The 24,014-nt window shown below is 41.3% G+C and overlaps 7 protein-coding genes across 7 annotated transcripts; 4 read left to right on the top strand and 3 right to left on the bottom strand.

Moving 5' to 3' along the window:
• Nucleotides 1–6,190: 6,190 nt before the first annotated feature.
• EAE98_001509 (uncharacterized protein) lies at nt 6,191–7,484 on the bottom strand (the record flags this gene model as incomplete). The annotated part of the gene is made up of 2 exons (XM_038949128.1): nt 6,191–6,701; nt 6,802–7,484. 2 exons carry the CDS (start codon nt 7,482–7,484, stop codon nt 6,191–6,193), a joined length of 1,194 nt encoding a protein of 397 aa, XP_038814113.1.
• A 1,034-nt stretch (nt 7,485–8,518) lies between these two features.
• EAE98_001508 (uncharacterized protein) lies at nt 8,519–9,106 on the top strand (the record flags this gene model as incomplete). The annotated part of the gene is made up of 1 exon (XM_038949127.1): nt 8,519–9,106. The coding sequence occupies one exon, from the start codon at nt 8,519–8,521 to the stop codon at nt 9,104–9,106; it is 588 nt and encodes a 195-aa protein (XP_038814112.1).
• A 674-nt stretch (nt 9,107–9,780) lies between these two features.
• EAE98_001507 (uncharacterized protein) lies at nt 9,781–11,460 on the bottom strand (the record flags this gene model as incomplete). The annotated part of the gene is made up of 3 exons (XM_038949126.1): nt 9,781–10,091; nt 10,159–10,556; nt 10,652–11,460. 3 exons carry the CDS (start codon nt 11,458–11,460, stop codon nt 9,781–9,783), a joined length of 1,518 nt encoding a protein of 505 aa, XP_038814111.1.
• A 427-nt stretch (nt 11,461–11,887) lies between these two features.
• On the bottom strand, nt 11,888–12,612 carry EAE98_001506 (uncharacterized protein; the record flags this gene model as incomplete). Its single annotated transcript, XM_038949125.1, has 2 exons — nt 11,888–12,249; nt 12,300–12,612. 2 exons carry the CDS (start codon nt 12,610–12,612, stop codon nt 11,888–11,890), a joined length of 675 nt encoding a protein of 224 aa, XP_038814110.1.
• A 1,507-nt stretch (nt 12,613–14,119) lies between these two features.
• On the top strand, nt 14,120–15,456 carry EAE98_001505 (uncharacterized protein; the record flags this gene model as incomplete). The annotated part of the gene is made up of 2 exons (XM_038949124.1): nt 14,120–14,209; nt 14,341–15,456. The coding sequence occupies 2 exons, from the start codon at nt 14,120–14,122 to the stop codon at nt 15,454–15,456; spliced, it is 1,206 nt and encodes a 401-aa protein (XP_038814109.1).
• A 2,169-nt stretch (nt 15,457–17,625) lies between these two features.
• Nucleotides 17,626–20,710, top strand: EAE98_001504 (uncharacterized protein; the record flags this gene model as incomplete). The annotated part of the gene is made up of 6 exons (XM_038949123.1): nt 17,626–17,827; nt 17,879–17,909; nt 18,003–18,843; nt 18,975–19,157; nt 19,322–19,462; nt 19,640–20,710. The coding sequence occupies 6 exons, from the start codon at nt 17,626–17,628 to the stop codon at nt 20,708–20,710; spliced, it is 2,469 nt and encodes an 822-aa protein (XP_038814108.1).
• Nucleotides 20,711–21,836: 1,126 nt separating this feature from the next.
• EAE98_001503 (uncharacterized protein) lies at nt 21,837–23,667 on the top strand (the record flags this gene model as incomplete). Its single annotated transcript, XM_038949122.1, has 3 exons — nt 21,837–22,236; nt 22,286–22,584; nt 22,633–23,667. The coding sequence occupies 3 exons, from the start codon at nt 21,837–21,839 to the stop codon at nt 23,665–23,667; spliced, it is 1,734 nt and encodes a 577-aa protein (XP_038814107.1).
• Nucleotides 23,668–24,014: the final 347 nt, after the last annotated feature.

Genomic DNA, 24,014 nt, shown 5'->3' with positions numbered 1-24,014 from the left:
ACTACAAATTCAAAGCTACCAGGACTCTGGACTTAAGGTCTGTATGTGCCTTATGTCAAAAGTGCTTGGCATGAAGAGTCTTCACTCTGCCTCTCTTAAATAGATCTCGAAGTATTGACGCGGTAGTCTGAAGTGGATCTACACTTGTGAGCGATAGTATTTGAGGTAGGAAGGGTTTGGTTATTCATGTGGACGTGATTACATATCATCTGCATGATTAAGGCTTGTGATATCCTCAGAATACTGAGTAAGATAGTGAATGTAAAAATAGCAGTCAAAATTTAGGCGCTCCAAGAAATCTTAGGGCCCGTTCGGATCGATTTTTTTAGACGATGTAGATAATAAATGTAGTCTAAATAAGTGTTTACCGAACGTTAATATAGCTTACAAAATTATTTTAGATTTTGTTGTCAATATAATGTGTTTACCAAATGCTGATGTTAAGTTACAAAAAGCTACAAAATGTTGATTAATAAATTTAAAAATTTATATGGTAAATTTGCTAAATCTGTAATACAACTTTGATTAGTATTTGTTAATATATTGTTATTTTATATTTTGTAGGCTTACAAATGTAAATCTATATTTACAAAATATAGGTTACATTTTTAGTCAATAAATCAATTAATCTTATTTTGATAATAAATTAAAAAAACGATCTGAACGGGCTCTTACTCTCTCCATACAATATAAATGAAGCTGTTTTCTACCAGATTATTCATCTTCATATCTAATTAAACGCCTTCAAACCATTACAACAATGTTTTTGAAATGTTTTCACAGTACTGTTGGTTGAATCTATCAGCGCTGTACCTGCACAAGACTTTTGTTACAAATACTTGATTTTCTAGTCTGGGTTGAGATGTTTACTTTGTTGTTGTTGAATGCTTTATCGTATTGTATGTGAATATGCTTGTGATAAATGGTAAATTTAGGTTTGACCGCCGTTTCTACGTCAACACTCGCGTAAGTGTTCAGAGCTACTCTGGCGGGGATGTAAGGATTTCTTGGGGAAGGGGGTAGTTTTTGTGGGAGAATGATTATTTCACCATGTTACCCATGTATCTTCAACTATGTGTGCGGTTTGCAAATTGTTCATCCAAATTGATCATCGTTAAATATGACAATGAATTTTCTAGTTATTTGACTGCTCATTGTCCCTTCCATATCATCTCAATTCTTAAATTTCTAGTCTATGAGAAGCTTGAGTTGTCGTATATTCATACTCATTTATTCGACATACATACATGATATAATCTCACATCTCTTCGACCAATTTTAGTCAACAACTCAACTTATACACGATACCACAGGAGTCATGGATCTTGTCTACCTATCATGATTGAAACCTGAGACTTAGCAGGGTATTGTTTATCTATCTCAAAGAATAGATAGAACCCACAAGGTGTATTGAGTGAGTCTTATTTTCTTGCACGCCTGGTCAATTTTGAACTCTTAACTGATCCATCCGATGCACTGGACTTGCATGATGTTGACTTGAAAAGTGGAACTACGGGAAAGAGAGGGGGGAGTGTTAGGGCTTTCGCGCCAGAATATTTTCAGGATCACTATAAAGAGAGCCACATCGCCAACAATATTTTCTGTACAATGAGGGTTTGAGGGGTGTCGAGTTTAACGATGTAGGTCAAATCGAACCTGCAATATTTATTTGTGGCTTAACAAGTTATGCAAAGCGTTTCTGCTGTAAGAAATTATCTTTGAATAAATGAGATATTCAATCCACCAATCAAACTCTTTGTTGTCGGAATGATTGTATCATTGTCATTCACGCTAAGCGAGAAGTTTTAGCGACAGTGATCTACTTTCTAGAAGATGTAGCATAACAGTGAAGGTGAAGACAGCTTCAGTTTATCATTTCTGGTGATACTAAAAGCGACTCCGTGGTATGCAAATAATTAAACCCATCTTGGAGGTGAAGCCGAAATATAGTTATGGGCTATGGAACGTGAGAACAAGAATATGCCTTGAGTTATGACCTAAATAGTTGCATAAATAGGCGGTATCAAGATTGGCGATGAAAGATGAGACACTGGACATTTCGTGTATATGAACAACCGCTTCAATTAACTAGTTGTGGGCAACTTTTAGAGCAGTGAATTCTTTATGAGAGCCTCGAGGTCAAGCCTTGGGAGTTGTTTCATTGATAGGGCCTTATAAAGATAGTCCATCGCATCGAGATATCCTTCACCATAACCAATTGTCAAACAACGCTTACAATTGTACTATGTTCATCAACCTATTCTGAAGCATCAAAAATCTTCTTAGAGGCGGGTAAGATTACACATTATACTGATATTAAAGGGATCTTGCAATCTTCCATCCTCTCATCCGGCTTTCGCTATGTCATTCATCGTCGAGGATATCTATATTGTTGTTGATATATTTCGGATATGTGTTGAAGTTCCAAGACACTCAAATAACAAAAGTATCTTGTCGACCCAGATGTCATGGTGCATCCAAACACAGTCAAGATTTCAGATTCCTTGTCGGCTGGACTCCGCTTCAAGTCACCAGCCCCTGGAACTCCACTCTAGTTTGTAAAACTTCCAGGACCTCACTATATGTACTCCCTGGTTTTGAATCATCTAAGACAAATCTGCAAACAAATTGAGTGACACAAAACAAGAAATCCGTCTGCGACAGTAGATTTTTAGTGAAGCTACATAAATATTGTAGAGCGATGCATGCAAAAGTCTACAAAGGTCAGAGTCTATGTATCACAAGTCTGCGCCGGACGAATACCATATACTATCATTCATGTTCTCGCACCGTTATTGCTTTCTCAATCACTACCTAGTTATTGTCAAAGCTAGAACGAGAACACTATCGAAGCTTTTCGCTGTCACTGAGTGATATACATCAATTCCATGTATTCTGACTTTCTTACTTCATGTCATCAAAATTAAAATGCCTTTATCAAGTATCCACGTAGCTCCAAAACAATGACGCACCTCCGCGATCGAAACTTTGTATCCATTATCCTAAACCAATGTCGTTCGACTGGAGCTTATTTCTACACGCATATGTATTTCGATTGAAGCCGTTGTTTATATAATGGAATTCTGAGACATCATAAAGAAGAAAACTCAAAACTAGCTCGATTCACACTCCCATATCTGGTTGTTGTAGAACTGAAATGTGGATTCAAGCATGAGATGCATGAGATGCAGTAGAATAAGTGAATTTCGTTCCAACTCCAGCTGCAAGATTTGTGCATCCATGTTCATAGTATTTATGAGATAGTGTTGATCTTCTTGTTCAAATTAATTTTCTAGACAGGTCAAGAACGTCATTGGAGAAACTTAGGAGTCTGATGGAAATCTAAAGACAGTCAAATCTCATATGATATACTGTGTTGAGAATTTATGATAAATGCAATCAGGAAAATAGTGCTGAGTAGGTAGTGGCATATGAGTCTCTGATCTGATTTTCATCATGTTGCCGTCATTTTTCTAAAATCGCTGTCGAGAGAGGCATGGGGTGCTGTCGTTACAGCCCAATTCAATCTTTTTCATCGTTCACTCGCTAATCTCATTTTGTCCGCTGAATTCTATACTTTCTCCAAGATCTACTCAGAAGCTCGATCATTCATCACCTAACTCTAATTTACCCAGACTATCAACCAGAATCTATCTCAGATTCGGAGCTACCGGTATCCCTATGGAAATTTCGATCTATGGCCTTGAGGAACAACAATGTGAAAATTCTCAATCCCCAGGGAAGGTTTCAAACTAATAAGAGGCTTGAGTATAATCAACAAGTAAATTCTATAGCTACCCGTGGACACTAACACAATCTAGAAAAGCCACATCACATCTCAAGGTTCTACCTGTATTCACCACACCTGCAGGCTCAAATTCCTTGGCTTTGAAACATTAAAAGCCTCGAGAATTAAGGAAACACAGCAAAAAAGACACCAAATTCAAGATTGGCCAAATTTCCATGCAGCAGTAATCTGTCTCGCAGAGTAGTAACGCCATATCATATTGGTAGTGGCATCTGTATGGGTCAGATTATCGATGTATGGCATTATCACCTACCATCCATCTAATCTCATAAAACTTCAATAATCAGTTCCAGTTGTTTGTTACTCTTGTCAATTGCGGTAGAACTTATTGTCATTCTCACTCATTGCCATATCTCAATCCATATGCCCCCCCTTCATCCCCTTTCTCCACCCCTTTCATCATACCTTTCCCTAGTACAAGCAAATTTTACATACTTTGAAGGAAGAAACCTCTCTCCAGAAGGCACACATGATGTGTCTCATAACTCCGTTTTCTCATAATAGAGAAAATGCGAGCGATATCTTTCCGTTTATATATCCATCACTTCGGTGTAAAATATTCTCAATTGCTGCAGTGCAAGCGGGGTAGAGGTCACGAGAGACAGTGAATTGTTTAAATGGAGTAGCGGAGCAGATTATATGGGGATATGGGGGTGATACTCCTCGAAATCTAACTGATTCATTCCCATGATTGCAAGTACCCAGGTAGGCATCACCAATCAAGGAATCGTGAATGCACCATTGAGATGTCCTGCAGACACCATGTCTGCTCAGAAGCAACATGAGAAGTAGATCCATCGACGTCCTAACCGGAAAATCATCTTTTTGTTTTAGCAGCCATGTTGTCAATTCCTCTACCACTTTCGTCCATCCTTTCGATGAAATAGCCTTTCGTTGTCATCAAATACTTGTTCTCACATCACAGCCAAACCACAATGCAAAATCCTCTCATACTCCTCTCTTCATTCGGGTACCATACCTCCTAGCCTAATACGAATCCAGCACACCATAAAGAGAGTTCAGTAGACCCTCGGTTACTGGCCGCCATTCATATTGTTATTGAAGCTGCTCTTGGATTGATCGATTTACTTAAGATACTCGGAAGACTTTATAGGCCCATACTACGTTGAGATCCAGCAGGTATTATGTGAGAAAAGCCATCTCAGAATATTCACCATTACTATCTAAGAAATGACGATAATCAAGCCCCAGCCCAAATCAGAAAGCGACTGATATTCATTACCTAGGAAGTTGCACATAACATAGAACACTTCTGATCGCTTCATTCACTTTTGTCCCACATCACTTCACTCCACTCCCTTCCATAAAACCCTCCAACCCCAATTCCCACTCTGCACACCAAACGATGGCTACATAAACATTTCTCAACCAAGAGTAAACTCCCTAGAGTCACACACTAAACCAATTGGCGATTTTCTCAAGTGAACCATTGCTGCTCTCAGGACCTTGAAAAACAAAGCACCTTGCGCATTGTACTTCCCTCCAACTCGCAACCCCAACCCAGCCCTAGAAAAGCAAATTCTCAACTCATGAATAAACTCAACTCAAAGTGACAAAAGCAAAAACAGCCTATGACAACGATATTTCATCACCACTTACCGAATCTCACTACCATTATCAAGCGTCTGCCCACTGTGGATCCTTAGGCTTGCTAGCACTTGCTAGAACTTCCCGTTTCAATGTATTGCCGCTATCCATAAAATCATATTCTCTAAAATCTTCTCTCACAATCGATTTCCCGTTCACCTCCCTAAGCGAGTCAAACCGACTGCTTTGATCCAACCACAGCTACACGTAAGGGAGTCTTTCGCTAGTCTATGTTCTGCTGTAACGAATCCAGATCTCAGAATCGAGACCTTTCATACCCACCTTAAACTCCCTGCCCGACTTCGGGGATGCTAGATCCGTCTGTAAACAACATTTACCCCCATGCACACAATTCATCCGTACTTCATCAAAAGTATCTGCCCCTCATCATTTCTCAATCCAAATGTATACAAAAGATTCATAAGTTTAATTTGTATTTATATTTTTATTTGACGAGAAGAAAGGCTCATCTGTCTATTTATCTTCACGCCTTCTATATTATCCATCCGTGAATCCATCCATCCAAGTGGTGAGCCAGCCAGCCAACTAAACAGTCAACCAACTATCTATCCGGATATCCATCCAAGCGCCCGACCTGAACCCGTTCCTCTATTCGGTCTGGTGTTTAGAATAACTTCTCGTCTTTCTATGTTTATCCACATCTCGCACTTTGTGTGCTCTTGCCTTGGATCTTGGTATCTATTCGGCGCGGGTGTATTTTCTCCTCAACATCTGTATGCCTTTGCATATCATGTCCTCTTCTATACTACCATCTCAAGCACCCACCTCGCCACCAGCACTCTCTACTAATCTCTTTCTCCAGTCCTCACAAACCTGTTCAAATCCCCCGACTACTCCTCTACAAACACCAGCGCATTCCCTTTCCCCCAGCCTCCTCTCCCAATCTCCTTGTTCTACCCACTTCTCTCCTTCTTCTCTGAGCTCCTCTTCCCTTCTCATTTCGCCGACCAATTCCTTTGCTGATTTCAATTTCCTCGATGCTTGTACTGTAGTTTGTCTGGACATATGTAATGTATCTGACAAGTATGTTATCGTTTGAATTAAATCAGTGGTCAGAGAATGCAAGGAGGTGATTGATGAAAGGGATTGTGTTGAAGGGCGAGGAATGGAATCGCTGAGGGTGTCGAGGAGAGGGAGGAGTGTATCTATAAATTCCGGAGTAGGCGGCGCGGACAGAGGAGAGAAGAGGGGGTGGGAAAGGTTCTGGATGAGACGGGTTTGATGGAGGAGGTGCGTTGAAAGGGCAGTATGGGTCGTTACTAGTCTTTTATTCGGATTAGTATTTCTATAAAAGGAGCATGAAGTATTTTTCTCGACGAAAGGAGGAAATGAAAGATAAAGAACATCCAGAAAGAGTGACAAACCTAGTAGTATTTCCCTCCACCCCAGACTGACCCCCCAAATCTTTCAAACTTTCAATGACCCTCTTAACAACCCCATCAGCTTGACTCCCATTATTTTCCGTACCCCTCCTTGCCAACCCCTCTACCATATCCATTCTCGCCAATAAAGCCGGTCCAAAGGCCGGACTCTCCAAATCCGAATCTCCTCCATAATCACTCCCATCATATTCAGACGGCGATCTCGCATGGCCTAACGCATGAACTCTCCCATGTCCGGCTGTCGGCGGTGTCAAGGTCGAATTTGAATTCATAGCTGTGTGTTGTTTTTTCGGACTCGTAACATCTACACCACTATCCCTCACTGCATTCTTGTCTTCTTCCGCATCCTCATGATCCGACTCCGTTGGCGCCATGCTTTGAAAATTAAGATCTGCTTCGTCCATTTCTCCTTCGTCTTCACTCCATGCATCTGCTAATTCATCTGCTAGATTTCCCAGTCCATTTCCTCCGTTTTGCGCTGACCCAAGTACATCCATACCAACTCCATCAACACTACTGCTAAAGTCTCGAATCATATGGTTTGGTGTAGTGGGTGTATGTATGGAAGATTTGGAAAGTCTGCGTGAAAGGCTCATGGTTGAGGGTGAGAAATCTAGTGCGGAAGGGTGTCGACTATGCCTAGGAGTTTGTGGTGAAGGAGGCATTTTGACAGGTATGGAAGTTTAATTTCTCGGTCTTTCTATCGTCTTTAGGGAATTTTGTGATTCAGAATCGTATGCGGTGTTCTTTTATGTTATCCTTCCGTTTGATGTGGTATGATTTCCTACAGTCGTATGTAATAGATTCTCTCCTATTCGATTTCCTAAAACGAATTTATTTCGATCTGCAATATGAACCAATATCCGTATTCCTAAAAAGCCGTAGCAAAGTCGTAGGAGTTGTAGTATAATGGTATGAGTGAGTGAATATGACTCCGCGCACAAATATAAATGGTTAGTAAAACAACAATGTTTCTTTTCCTTCTTCGCTGTACTGTCGACGTGGAAACCCAAAGACACTTGAACCTTGTTATAGTATCAAACAACAGCTAAGGTCAACAGGGTAGTCCTCCAAGGTGATATCAAATCTCGCTTTTGTTATTATTGTGAACCAGCGCAGAGTAAAACACCGTGCAAGATGGTTTGGCGAGGAGGATTGATGGGTCCCTGAAAGTCTAATCCTTATCTGAGATGATATGATTGATATTACTTGGCGATGAGGTAGGATGAGGGAGGTGTCTATCTGTGCGGTTGACAGGAAAGACTTCGTACCTACTATTCCATTTTGGCTTTCTCTCAGTCGAATATATCAGTCTGCTGTTTGGGAAGTATAAAAAACGAGAGACCAATCCAATAGACAAGCAAGTTCCTTGCACTGGTCGATTCTTGATGTGCCGCAATATCATCGGCGTTCGGTACTCGATGATAGCGGTGACACATGGCAATATAATTTTGGTCTCCGGTTTTGAGTTATGTTGTAGTAGGTAGCTACAAACTATCTTTCATGAGACACGAATTTTCCCACAACATACCATACTGTTCCAATTCTTCAAAGAAAGAAAGTCACAACCTAACAAACCGCACACTCAACGACGCATCAGACCTTTGAGTACAACATCATCGATTGAAGCTCCGAGCAGCTCAAGACATACTATCCTAACATCAGTTCAAGAAGCACCATCCCACTACCCCTCATCGAAATGACAACCCTCCGCCCTTTTTCCGCCCTCGACGTCCTGAAATTTAATCCCACAAACCTCGATCCCTTAACCGAAACATACGATCTCAGTTTTTACTTCTCCTATCTAGCACGATGGCCGCATCTCTTTACCGTCGCTCTCTCCCCTTCTTCTGCCATCACCGGTTACATAATGGGCAAAACTGAGTCCTCTCCACAATCGATGCTTCTCTCACAATCTCCGCATTATCTACCATGGCACGCGCATATCACTGCTCTCACCGTATCTCCCTCCGCGCGACGATTAGGTCTTGCAAGAACTTTGTCTCAAGTTTTAGAGAAAGGAGGAGAAGAATATGATGCTTGGTTTGTGGATTTGTTTGTGAGGAAAAGTAATATGATTGCGCAGGAACTTTACAAGGGACTAGGTTATAGTGTTTTCAGGACGGTCAAAGGATATTATAATGAGTTTGTCGGGGGAGAAGAGGTGGATGAGGGAGAGGGGGAGGATGCGTATGATATGCGGAAACCGTTGAGGAGGGATAAGAATCTAAAACATGTTCGGGAAAATGGGGAGAGTTTCGAGGTTATGCCGGAGGATGTTTGGTAAGAGACAGAATTGGGGGTTGGATCAAAGATTTGACTTGATGATGTGTGGAGTTTGAAGAAGGCGGTTGAGATTAATTTCTCCCGCGAAGGATCATGCTGTATCGCTGGCTGGGGAAGATTCAATATTGAAATTTGGAGAGTTCAAGGCAAATGAGAGACATGATAATGAACATCATGGTATATGGATGATATATGTCTCTACGGGCGATGGAGCTCATCCAAGTATAAGGCACCCTTGCCTTGAACACCTATCTTTCGTTCGTCTAGCATTTTGCACCATGTTCAAATATTCAAGAAGATGAATCGGCCCATCTTCAGCTTTTCCAGCTTGAAGTCAAGCCTAAAGCCTAAGTTCAACCTGGAGAAACATTTGGATCATTGATTGATTTTGAATGTCTCGGAATGATAGGTGATTTTAAAACAAAAAACCGTCAGCAGGACGAAAGTGAAAATGACCGACGCAAATTGGTGAGTTGCTTTCCCTAAAGATATACGGGGTATGGGACAAAGTTTCGTACAAGATATGTTATTCCGCCTATCATGTATAAACTACCCCATTCAATACATACGTCTTTTTATGCATGTTTCTTTTACATACTCTCACAATTCGCCATCGACTGCTTTTACCCTTCCCTCCTGTTCCCACTACCACACCTCGGGCATACCTCATCCCACCTATTTTCCACCCGCAGTACCCCCACCACCCAACTCTGGCACTCTACTCCCTACACTCTCCCCCGGCAAGCTAACCTGTTCCTCAAACGCCCCTTCCAACTTTGCAAAATTATACAGTCCATGCACAATCGCCTCTTCATGCTCAACTTTTCCCATACTATCGAGTGTTCCCTCTGTGGGAAATTTTTGACCTACTTCTCCGAGGACTCTTGCAGTTTCGGTATGTGCTGCGCTGTTGTGGATAGAACCGCCTGTGCGGGGGATTGTAGGAAGGGAGGAGGATAGAGAGGGGAGGGCGAGGGTGTTGGATACTGGGGTTTGTGTTAGGGGGACGAGAAATGAGAATTAGGGAGAGGGGAATTAGGAGGAGAAGCAAACTTTTAGGTTCAATCCCAATTTCAAATTCTACTTCCCCAAATATCTTTTCGAAATCCCCATCTAATCTCTCAACCTCCAATCTCGGTGTTCTTTTCTCCCCAGCTATATCTTCATATCTATATTCCATACAATTTTCCTCTTCATCCTCATTTTTCCTTCCTCTCCCACTCATACTCCTTAGTTTCTCAGAAATACAATGCTCAAGTGTTTGAAGTCTAGAAGAATGAAACGTATGAACAGGCGGATATTGTTTCTCACTCGGTCTCTCAAGCAAAAACACAAATGTGAATTCACGCGGAAGTCCCGACTCCTGCTGTGCATTTTCCTCGAGCGAGAAATGCAGGAGTGTATCCGGATACCGAATCGAATGCTCGAAAGTACTGCGTGTGGAACCTTGTCTTCATACAAACGTCGACATAATCAATGACCCAAATACGAAAAAGAAAAAACCAGCAGAAGCAGGAAGAAAGAAAGAAAGAAAGGGAAAACATACATCTTCATCATCGTCCCCACAACTTTACTTTTCTCCTCGCCAATACTCGGCTTCACACATACATTTGCCGGTCCCTGCGTCACACCCAGCGAAGCTCCCAATTGAAAATTCCACTTCAAACTCTCTGTGCTTATTTTTCCATATGCTTGATGCGGCGCATATTTGAGGAACCTCAAATTCCCTCTTTGATCACGGATTTTGATATCGATTACTGCGCTCTCGAAGCGGTGCGCAGGGGTAGAGGGATGGAATATGAAACTGAGAGCAACGAATGTCACGTGTAAGGTATGTTTGGTGTGGAGATTAGCATCGGAATAGATACCGTGTTGGAGGCGTTGGAGATGCACGGATATGAATGTGTGGCCGGGGAAAGAGGATTCGAAGAGCAGGTGAGAGTTGATTTGGTATTTTTCGTCGGGGCCGTTCTTGTTGGATTTGGTGGTGGGGGGAATAGTGGATGAGATTATTGTGGAGGGAATGTCGGAGATGGTTGTGTTGATAATGGTAGATTCGGAAGAGGTTGAGCTTGGTTCTTTGGATTTTTGGAGTGGAGGAGATGTTGTGTTAGTATTCTTGTTCTTGGAAGTGATTACATTCTTGAATGTCTTCTGAATCTTCTCAGAAGTCGTATCTTGGGAACGCTGTAAGTCTTGAGATGTTTGATGTTTTCGGGTTGTTTTGTCTCGGCTTGGCTCTTCAATAGGTGATATTTTCAAGGAAGACTTCCTCTCTGATATTGTCTTCAAATTTGGCACTTCAGAAATGCGGCGACTAATTGATTTGCATTGCTTTTTCATGTAGTAAGTCATGTTGAAAATCGATGTCGAGAGAAGATTGATCATGAAGTTCACTAAGATACAGAAGAAGGATATTTAAAGGGATTTGGAACTGGTTAGGAAAGTGCTTTGTGACTCTCGCTCATGTAGTGAAAGTTTGAAATATCCAAGAACATAAAAAGCTGTCGGTGGTACTCTGAATGGAGGCATCACAAGAGCTTGTGTGACGAAATTCTCAAAGTATATATTGTAGCTAGAGTCTAAAGCTGGCGCATTCGGACCTTCTATCCACGTAACTTTTGTGAGAGGGAATTGACGAATCACTGATATTTAGAGAAACCATGTAGTTCAATCGAGAAAGATAGCAGGAATAATGAATTGCTAGCCAAGAGGTCTTCCATGACCTATGTTGTCACCAGTAAAACATCTAAATCCATTTCAACCCCTAGCTCATACATAATCAAACTTTTGGGTCCAATTGCATAGCAATCACTGTCACTTCAGGAAACATTTCAGTTCTTCCAGTTTCTCTGAAACCATTTTTCGTATATAGCAGAGTTCCAGCACGAGAGGCTTCTAGCACAAGGGGAACTTGTTCTTTTTGAGCCAAATCAATTCCATATTTGAGCATCATTCCACCAACACCACGACGATGAAATCTGGGATGTACTGCTAATGCAGCTAACTCCAAATACTCTGGAATCGAGCCAAAATGATCAACCGATAGATTCCTCATGTAATGGATCTTATCCCAAGGCCGGTCGCGATCAAGGAAGTATTCAGAATACCACATTTCCGCTCCTATCAATGTTCTTTCCAATTCTGTTTTATGATTAGTGCATTCATGAGAGAGAAGGTATGGAAGATCATACTCGAAAATAAAGTATCAGTTTGCCACTTCTTCGCTGCTTCGCTCTTTCCCACTCTTGTCCAAAAAGCGTATCCAAGCAACTCAGATTCTCCAGACCAAAACTCATCATTTTCATCGCTCATCGAGACATAACAATGTGTGCCGGCTTCAACAAGACGTTTTCTAATGCGTAAATTGATACTTCGACGGAGGGAGCCATTTGCAACAGCTTCGGGAGGAAATAGTATTGTTTGTAAATCATCATCACGGAATGCTTCAGTTCCGAGATCAGCCAGAGCGGGCAAGTCATCTCTTCTCAATCGTCTGAGATGCATAATTCTTTAATAAGAGTAAAACTTTGCGCAACGATGGGATTTAGATCTTGAGAAGAAGTTTGCCAAGAGTGATCAATATCATCATCTTGGTACTTATAGCAAGGCGGCAAAAATGCTATCAGATCTTTCGTTATGTTATCTATTACCAATCTATTCAGGTAAACAGCTCGTATCAACAACTTATGAAAGTCTCCGTCGGCCTGAACCAATTTACCTATCAACCTAGGTAGTACCTAGTTGTTGCTGACTGCAGTGATTAAGCAGAAAGATGACACACGCCGAAGCACGTAAAGAGTGGGAGCATATTGCTGCTTTCTTTGGTTCTTACTCCGTGGCTGTAGGTTACATAAGCGAAGGTGAACTTTGAATGTTGAATCCCATCAAGTCCAAACTGTTGTATTAATCCACCATCCTATCCATTGATACAACTGTTGGATTGTATGTAGGTTGTCTGGTTGTGCACCAACAAATTATCTACGCTTAGGTTACAAATCATCCAAATTAGGCTTAACCTTAAGCTTAATCATTCGGTTCATTAAATATTCCGATTCCCATTGCACACCTGCACTACCAGTAGACACAAACATCTCTTCCTCAATTCATTCAGTATTCTTCACTACACCGACAGTGAATCATCAATCAAGTCATGCCAACAGGCACTGCTCATTGCCAGCGCTTGCGCTTAGCTACCTAGGTAGTTTGACCCTTTGGGCTTCTGGCTCCTAGTCTATCTCCTTGTTGGTCTCTGAACTTGCTGTTTTTATGTGCTGCTAATGAGAACTCATCTAGAATCATCACATTCATCTTCAATATCAATCGAAGTGGATTCAAATCTTCCTTGTCCTCTTCATTTACACCAGAATTCAAGGAGAACGAAGTTGTGTAGTAATGTTGTGGAAAGCCCTCGATGAAAGCGAAACCTTTGCTTCATACCCTGAAATGTAATTCCAACAGATGACAGTATCATTTGCATCCTTGGCATCAATCCCTTTGCTGCAAGAAGAAAGTTCAAAAGAAGAGACACTTGTCATCCTTTCTTGTCTGTATCCAGAATGCAGATGCCATAGTACCTGCGTTTGTAGGTTTGATTGGCAAATGTAATTTGCCTAAGCAGCCCAAACTATTTAAAGGGAGGCGGTAGTCTTTGTCCAAAAATGTCCTGTTCAATCCTCAATTATTCAGTACGGCTGTCAGCATATGACTTAATCTCATTCACTACAGTTCATACAGCTCTCTTTTGACTAAATTTAATAAGCAACTTCGGGTAAAGAATGGCTCGAGTGCCTTTGAAATAGTCTTTTAAGAACTCTCCAATAGCTCGAACTCGCACCAAAAACAACAACTCCATCAAGGTACATCACCACCATAACCATCATCATCGCCACCACCATTAGCATATGACTGTCCCATCCTGAGAATAGACTTTCAATCTACCAATATTCGTTTCACCTCCTGATCAAGCGTTTACATCCGGAGAATGATTCGTCAAAATCAGTTAATTTCGGCAATGTGGACCCGGAGATGTGTTGCTACAACCTGGAGATTACATCATGTCAAGTTTCACAACAATGCACAGAGTCAATCCAATCTGGAGCAGGTTCGTAACCCTATTTCTGTTCCCCATACATCTACACATCTACACCATAAACATCACTTTTGTCGTTTGAAATCAATTTTGTTATACGACCAGAAAAAATAACGGTATACTAACAGAACGCCGCAACACAGATACCATCTTCTCTATTAGGAAGAGTCCCTCTTGATTCTCAGGATAGGAAGCAGCTGGAGTCTGGCGAAATTAGTTCCATACAATCAAAAATCAGAGAAAGTGTTCATACAGACACGTTCACATGCGAGAGAATACTCACAAATGATCCCACTCATCACGAAAGAAAAAATCTCACACTTCAAGAGGTACTGGCAGATTTGAAAGAATTGAAACAATATAAACAGACCTTATCAAAAAATATCCAGAAGCTAAAAGAAAACACCGGGAAGCTAGAAGAAGACACCGGGAAACTAAAAGAAAACACCGGGAAACTAAAAGAAAACACCTGGAAGCTAAAAGAAGACGTCTGGAAGCTAAAAGAAGACACTCGGAAGCTGAAAAACGACAAAAAGCGAAGACACGCTGGTGAGGTGGTTAACATGAGAGATCAATTGGCTCAATTAGTCCTCCCTCGCAAGGAAAATCAACAACGCAAACAGCAGGTACATGATCCAAAAGATATGAAGGATACTAAAGATGTTCGAAATCGGTTTGCACATGAAATTGATCTTGAGTCAACATTCGAACAAATAGCTCTTTACGACCAATTTGATATCTGCTGCATCACAATCTTTGGAGAAACACAGAATAAAATCAAAGAATTGCTTACATGGGATAAGGATGGAGAATGTGAAGTTTACAACATCTTCAATGAGCACGGCGACGCTTGGCACAATCAATTCGCCAATACCTGTATAGAGCCTTTCAATAAATGGTTGTCAGCAATATACGCACTCAAAGAAGCCGAATCAGTTATGTTGGAGAACCCATTTTCCTATTCCGAAACTCGCATTCAGAAACAAAAGAATGGGATCAAGGAAGCAATTAGAGAATGGAATGAAACCTTTATGACGGATAAATCAAAGAGAGGAAAGAGAAGAGGAAGATGCCGCGAACTGATTAGGAAGGATTACACAGACAGAGGATTGATGGAGCAGATAAGAGCAGCTTTATTACATGGTGTGACTTTGGTTGAAGGAAGTGGCGAGAGGAAGGAGACCGAGGAGAATAAGGAGATTGAGGAGAGTAAGGAGATTGAGGAGAGTAAGAACAATGAGGAGAGCAAGGAGAAGTAAGAGGGCAAGAGTAAGAAAGCTAAGAATAGGGGTGAATTCTCAACGCGGAAATGGAGTAAAAAATGGTGACCGGCTTAGATAGGAGTATGGTTGGGTAAGAGGAGTTGTTCGCATTGGTTTACTCTAGGCCTGGGCAGGAAGGGGAACAACGATGTAGTGGGATATATGCTTGTTTGGGTTGGTTCTGTCCTGGGAAGGCACCTCAAAATTAGATTCACGTTCGCAGAGATTAAAACACATTCCACTCACGCTTCCCCTAACCAAAGCCCAAACCAGTATGTTTTCATAACTCATACCTTGGAGATGTGCAATAAGACATACAGGGAAAAAGTATACACGTGATGTAGATTTACCTCTACTCAAGCCACGCCGATCATTCTGATTTGATTGACTTGACCAGGAGAGTTCGCACATATTCAGAAAAAGATACATCAAAGTCAATTGACAATTTCACAAACATTTTCTTTGCACAGTACCTACTTAGTAGGTGACTTTGGCACGTGTCGAACAATACCCGTGCAATTTGAAAGTCCACAACTCCACAACTTCTCCACGATCTCAACCTGCAAAACGAGCTATCATCTATGGATGTTCAAAGCGAGCTCTCAACCTAGGAATGCACGTTATCGTATCTTTGACCCGCTCACTCGATTCATACACACGAAAACTCCAAAATTAAAGCTTGATCACGATCCAAACAACTTCAGCCCTTATTTTCGTGGATGTGTCATGGTGCACAAATAGATGCACGATGCCCGCATAAGAATATATACACTTGACGGCCCGAACCAATTTACGAGTGTTCTGAGGCGAATGAAGAATCTTGGGATACGAAGTTGATGATACTCCAGTAGTACTGTGGGTTTACACAGCAGCATCAAAATGAGACCCCCGAGTGTGGAGAAGATTTCATGCATGGTTCAACGAAGTTCCACAAATATTCTCACTCCGTACAGTTCAAGTTACCACTTAGGAGACAAGTTCAGCCTCTTCAAGTGAAGTAGCCGTTCCTCAAAATTAAAAGGTATACAACAAATATTCAGTCAATTGGTATTCGTTACCCCTCAACGAGAAATTTATTTGTCATTTTCCTCATTCCACATGGAACTCACATTTTACTGTGTTCACGGTAGCATACATATGAAAGGACCAAATGCACCAATCTCCAATATTCTACATGTCAGCCGCACAAAAATACGCAAAAGCTTGCTTCATTTCGACAGTTCCAAGTGGATAGATCGAGGTACATGGAAAGCTTTCAACATCATATGGTTACATTCATAACAAGGTTTTCATCTCAAGTCGGACATCTGATGCTAACGTTCCTGACTAAAACGGATGCAGTAACCATGAGAAAGATTAAAGCGGACAAGTTCAATCTATTTGGAAAGATAACGTTACTTTTGATGTTCTGGTTGATATCAATGCTTCGTAGAAAGGATCAACAATAATCTCAAGGCCTTTTAACTTATATTTAAAGCTGTCATAAACGCTCGGTCGTCATTGGGCGTATTTTGAAAATAGATCCTCCGAAGAATGTGAGATCAAGAACATGCTCAAGTATGTTTTAAAAGTGATTTCGGAAAAAAAAAACTTTACCGCGCCTCTGTGCCTCGAAACCATCAAAATATTCCACTCGTAATAATCCACGATAATCTCACCGAGATAAATTTACATGATGTAGCTTGGAAATATATCTGCAATGTTCTCGGCTTGCCGCAAAGCCGAGCAAGTGTGCATTCGTCGGAATTTGATAGTCAGCTATTGTCTTCTTGTCTAGACCTTTTCATTATCATACTATAGATAGCTCACAACATCAAAGATTGTACAGTTACCATGCATGCGCCACGCGATTTTATCTGCAAATAATGTTGTGTTGGATACTAGGAATAAATACATGAATAACTTTGTGAAATTATTCTAGTTGCTGGCACAAACGAACACCGGGTTTGTCTCCATGAAGACTGTACCTTCATCACCATAATTTTGAAGTGTGAAGTGAGTATATATTGTCTCAATCAACCCTCAAAGTTTATTCTTCTTCAAGTCTACAGTGTTTCCAGCATTCCCAGCTCTCTTTTGACACGTCTTGCTGTCAGTATTTTGTTTTTGTTGACCTCATCGTTATCCGAGATGTTAAGCTTCACCTCGCTCTCAATTGCAACGGCAATGACTACACTCTTTTTAGGCACCAATGCTGGTCCTTTACTGGCTGAAAGATGGGCACCAGAGCTTCCTACATGTACAAACACCACAGATTTTGTTTATGCAGGCTGTTTCATAGATCCAAGCTCCCCAAGTGCTTTGTTATTCAGGACCGATCTCAATAGTCAAAACATGACAGTTGAAATTTGTGTTGATTTCTGTAAAGGTAAAGTCTTTAAAAATTGTCGTCTATCGAGTGGTGACTAATGTATTGTAGGTAATGGATATAAATATGCTGGATTAGAATAGTGAGTACAGGCGCAAAGTTTCGAAACATACAAGCGACAGATGGCTATATCCTTCTAATTGAAGGTCCGAAACGATAACTGACTTGTTTGCAGCTACGGAGAATGTTTTTGCGGTGCCTCTGTTGGTGGCCCACAAACGTCCGAATCAAATTGTTCTTTCCCATGTACTGGAGATAATACCGAATCGTGCGGTGGGAATGATATACTCTCAGTTTACCAAGATACCACATTCCCAACTGTCGATAGTACTACCATTTCTGATTACACACCAATGGGATGTTATTCCGATCTTGGGCCCAATGGTCGTACTCTCGCATGGAAACAAGACCAAATCCCCGACGCTGATTTAACGATCGAAGCTTGTCTTCAAGCATGCAAAGAAGGAGGGTATGCTTTTGCTGGAGTTGAATACTCACAAGAATGTTATTGTGGTGTTGTACTTGGTAATGGAACCGCAAAAGTTGATGAGTCAAATTGTCAAATGACTTGTAACGGTAATACCACCGAGTTATGCGGTGGTGCAGCAAATCTATACCTTTACGTCGCCGAAGACTTGCTATCAACGGATCCTTGCAATGGTAATCCAGGTGGCCCAGTATCATCTTCGACCAGTTCATCTTCTCCATCTACTTCAGCTTCTACTTCAGCTCCAGTATCCTCGTCTACTGGAACAACGATCACTTCAACTTTGAGCTCATCAATCTCGAGTTATTCTTCTTCTTTGTCGAGTGATACTAGTTCATCTTCAGCAGCTTCTACACCATATTATTCTCCACCACCATATACACCTCCACCATATACGCCTCCACCATACACGCCTCCACCATACACACCGCCTCCTTATTCCTCCGCTCCGGTATCTTCATCTATCTATTCGTCTGTTATAACCTCGTCCTCTTCCTCGCCAGCTTCATCCGCACCAGCATCCTCATCGGTAAGTCTGATCCGCATGATATGGTCTTTTTGAGATCTTGTATCACATGACCCTTTTTACCCTTGATTCATTCCTGTTTATATTTTGCATGAAATTTCTGATAAAAAGACACTAACTCCGTAAATTTGCAGTCATCGGTTTCATCATCCGCTCCATCGTCCTCGTCGACATCTATTTCCCCACCTTCTTCCTATTCAATTCCTTCAAGTTCCGCTTCATCGTCGTATTCATCCGCTTCAGCTTCTTCCTCTTCGTCCCCAATCTCAACTGCCCCTTCGTCGTCGGCTTCTTCCTCATCGCCAGCCTCATCATCGGTAAGATTAATTAGTTTGATTCTTCAAATTCTCCAATCTCAGATAGCCCTCACTTCTCTTTACATTTTATCCCACACAATCCCTTTGTACCCTAAAGAGCTCTGACTCATTATTCTTTCTTGAAATTTTATTTTAATAGAATGATACTGACTCTAAACATCTAGTCTTCTGTTTCATTCGCTGCTCCATCCTCTTCTTCCACTCCTGTTTCTCCGTCATACTCCTCATCGCCACCAACCACATATTCAGCTCCTGCATCTTCTTCCTCGATCTCACATCCTTCATCCACCCCTCCATTATCATCTGTAAGTTGAGTTTATATATAAAACTTGCACTCCTTTCCATCCGGTGCCTCTTTCAAATAAACTAGCAGTCTCATGTTACTGTTCGGATTTCTTCCTAACATCCACTATTGCTTTGACTACTGATCTATGATGGAATGATTTATTTGAAGTGCGTTTACTGAGTATGGTTTTATGTAGTCATCAATTACATCTAATCCTCCATCATCATCACCTTCCTCGACAGCAGGACCAACTTCTCCAACATTATCTTCCTCTACAATTTCCTCGACGATTTCTTCTCTTTCTTCGCCTTCTACTATTCCTCAATCTTCGACCACGACATATTTTTCATCTTCGGTATCTTCAACTGCTCCAACATCCTCGACAATTACAATTTTACCCTCGACATCCATATCATCCACACAGCCATCCACTACTGCCTCTCCGACTACACCAAAAACTATCGCTACAATATGCACCACTACTATTGTAACAACTCCAACCCCAACCTGCGAATATAAAGTTGGAAACTGGTGTTCTAATCCCCTCCCTCCCTTTACCGATCAAAATTCTTGCTTGGCTGCTGCAAATACTTGTCTCGTACAATTGACATCCTGTCTCTTGTCCGCTGGATTCCCTGGATCCCTTCAATGTCTACAATTTTCCTCTTGGTGTGAGGAAATTGAATCTTATTGTGGGAGCTATTGTCCTGGGTCTTCTTGTTCAAACACTGGATGTAGATCTAGACATCCTCCAGCAGGCTACACGCCCCCAGTTATCAGTGTAAGAACAAGTATCTACACATGTCCCACCACTATCCAAACCTCAACATCCAAACCAACATCTACCTCTTCAATCGCTCCTCTTCCTACGTGCAACAACATCTGCGTTCAACCTAGTAATCCTTCTCAAGGATACAGTTCCTATTCTCCTGTTGGATCAATTCCAATTCCATGCTATACATGCAATAATCTACAACCAGAATATAACTCAGGGTATCCATTTAAACTCTATACAGCCAGAAATTCAGAAGATAGTCCAAGTTACCAAAGACCGGATTGTGGGCAAGGATGTCAAGATGCTTGTGACGCGCAGTATGAAAGTTGTGTGGGTACTTATGCTCAGGGTTGTGGATATGGAGGTGGTGGAGGGGGTGATACGTATGCAAGTGCATTGGTCAAATGTGTACAGCAAAAGGCTGATTGTTATATTGTCAATGAGGGGGTAGGAGGTGAGGGGAGATGTGGGAGTTATGGGGTGGGGTATTAGATTAAGAGGGGATGTGGGTGTGAAGAGAATAGCTTGGATGGTGGTTAGGGGTTTTTTCGTTGCTCAATGGATGCGAAAATGAGGGAATATCTGAGGGAGGTTCTTTTCTTTCCTCCAGTGAGACAGTTGTACTCACCTAGCTTTTGCTAACATTCATCTCGTAAGAGTTGAAATCTTTACATTCTATATAGATATTTATCACTATTTTTATCATTCTTACCCCTTGTATCATTCGATGCTGGACATTGTGTTAAATAAATATAATATTGAATGTGACGCTTGAAGGAAACGACTTTCGGTGTTTAGCATTGACGGTTTGATAACTTTATTGTTGGATAGCTGAATGTAAGTTTAAAAACTGGGTTATGGAAGTAAAGACTATCTATGTATGGGACATATATTGACTCAGACAGTCTATTTACTCTTGACTGCGAGTGAATCTTCTAGTGCGAAGAAGTTGTTTGTAAACATCGAAGTAGGGTCACGCAGTCCTCACGTGGGATGGAAGCTGCTGGTGGCTGAGATGGCTGAGATATAAATGTGGCTGTTGAATGTGGCTTGTCGGGCTTCTGCGGAAAAGTAACCTCGGGAGAGTGAAACAAGATTCTTAACCCCCCGATACTCTAGCCGATCGATGATCATGTTGTTTTTCCCAAGTATCTCTTGGAGGTCGTCTCTAAATTGCAATAAGCCCTCCTAACATGATTTATTGTTAATCTTATACCTGAGCTAAAATGATTCGTCGAATTTTGTCTATGGAGTTCTTATCCGCAGGCATATCGGATGTTACCCCTTCATCGTCGGAACTTTGCTATGGAAACATCTCGGACCGCAACCTGTCTAGCATTGATACAAATCTATGATTCGCAAGTCAATAAATCCTAAGATCCATGAATACACCAGATGATTCAAAATCACGGAGGACTCTAGGTAATACCATTGGTAATGTTTATAGTCAGGTACACGGAAGAAGAGCGGGGCATACTACGGAACTGAATTGCCCCTCTATCCTTAGACAAAGTATATATAACATGAAGGGACTTGCAATGCCGAAGGAGATCTCATTCTGATTTTTGATTTATGAATCTCGTATCTCATAAAGTCTTCAAAAAGAATTTATATCACCATGAGGGATTCTACCAAAAACATATCAGCCGATCGTTCTGGTTCAACACGTTATTCAGTAATTAATGGTTCTCAAGAAGCTACTCGAACTCTACAACAATTGGTCTGTAGTGAACTTCCCTCAGAAGTATTGAAACATCTAGAAGACGTTACTTATACAACTGCAACCGATGGAACTCAAATCTATTTCCCATGTCCTTTCAAAGAAACTGAAGCTACAGTTGCATTAAAATCAGTCGAAGCAAGCGTTGTAGCTGCCATTGCGGATCTTCGTTACGGAGAACAGAAAAGAAAAATCGAAATCAATCTTGAGCAAACAGCTACTTTCTTATTCTCAACTTATATTGCTACAATTGCCGGAATGAATAAACAACATCCTGATGTTAAATCGAGACTGAAAGGTATTTTTCTTGAATCTATTTCAGGAATATTTATTGATGCATTTTACAGATACGGACTTGCTCAAAGCACAAGCTATCTTGTATCGCAGACTGTCAGCAAATCTTTATGAAACTAAGAATCCAGGGGAATACTTTCATATTCATGGATCATTAGAAGCTGGAAAGACATTGAATATGATTGGTTTGGAAGCATATCGACCAGATCTTACAGATTATAGGGAATGTATTGATGTTATCGAAAAGCATGTCAAACAATATACGGCTGCGGAATTGGAGATTATGAATGCTGAAATAAATCAAGCTGGTGTAACAGCATTGAAATGGGAAGATTTTAAGAAGACAAGCCATGTAAGAATCTTCACCTCACTCTATTATGTTTTACTAATTATCATTCAGGGTCGGACACTTCTCAAGTTACCTCCTTGGCAACTCGATAGCCTTCAAGATGATTCCCCACCATGTCCATTCCCAGAAGTAGCTCCCGCAACTCCTACTTCCAAACCACAAGTATTATCCGGAATTCGCGTTTTAGAATTGTGTCGTATTATTGCTGGGCCTGCCATGGGTCGAACACTCGCTGAATATGGTGCCCAAGTCATCAAAGTTACATCTCCAAATTTATCTGATGTTCCATTTTTCCAAGTCGATGGAAATACCGGTAAACATACCGCGGATATCGATCTTAAAACGCCAGCTGGTCGTGCCACGTTTGAGGAATTGCTTAAATCCGCCGATGTTATTCTCGATGGATATAGACCCGGAGCTTTGGAACGATTAGGTTACGGTCCAGAAAATATCGTAAAATTGATCTCTGGAAGAGGCAAAGGGATTGTATATGTCTCCGAAGATTGTTTTGGTTATCAAGGAGAATGGGCTGGGAGACCTGGATGGCAACAAATCGCAGATTGTGTAACGGGAGTAGCCTGGGCTCAAGGAGAATTTATGGGTCTCGATGAACCTGTCGTTCCTCCTTTCCCCATGTCTGATTATGGAACTGGATGTATGGGTGCTATTGCTGCTTTGGTGGGATTATTTCGAAGAGCTAAGGAAGGAGGGAGTTGGAGAGGAACGACTAGTCTTTGTCAATATGATGTGTTTTTACTGGGATTAGGATTATATGGGGATGATGTTAAAGAGAAGGTTAGAAAAGATCATGATGATCATTTCTTTGATTTGAGACATGCGGATAGTGTGGATGAGGTTGGTGGGAGAGCATTAAAAAGTATGAGGAGAGCACATCCCGAATTATTCGACGAGAAAAATATGCAAAAGACATTCAGCATAGGATTCGGCGAGGAAATCAAATGGTGCAGAAGTCCCGTCTCAATCGAAGGATTACGAGTCGGATTCGAAAGAGCAAGTCGTCCAAACGGTTATGATAAACCGACGTGGGAGAATTGGGAAATCGAGAAAGAAGTGGTGGAAGGATAAATTACACACTTTGCTTTGGATAGGGTATCATATCTCAAATTTGTATCAAAGAAGCGAATACGATGTTCACTCATATTAATTAATGACCTCGCTTGTTGTCATGTGTAACCATCGCCAACGCATTTATATTGCATGGACATCTCGCAAGCGCGTGCACTCTTTTTGCCTAATTACAACCCGGAAGCGCGGGATGGGATGGCGTATTGCCTATACCATTTTAACTCAACATTTTTATGCTTTATCCAATGGTTGACGGGAAAGTTAATATGGAGATCAATATATAGTAAGAATATTACGAACAAGTCCCCGTGATATGGAGGGCTAATCTAATATGTATTAATAGATAG

Source organism: Botrytis deweyae (assembly GCF_014898535.1).
Source record: "Botrytis deweyae strain B1 chromosome Unknown BDEW_003, whole genome shotgun sequence".
NCBI classification, from domain to species: Eukaryota; Fungi; Ascomycota; class Leotiomycetes; order Helotiales; family Sclerotiniaceae; genus Botrytis; species Botrytis deweyae.
Note: the sequence above shows the minus strand (reverse complement) of the source record. Positions and strands in the feature narration are given on the sequence as shown.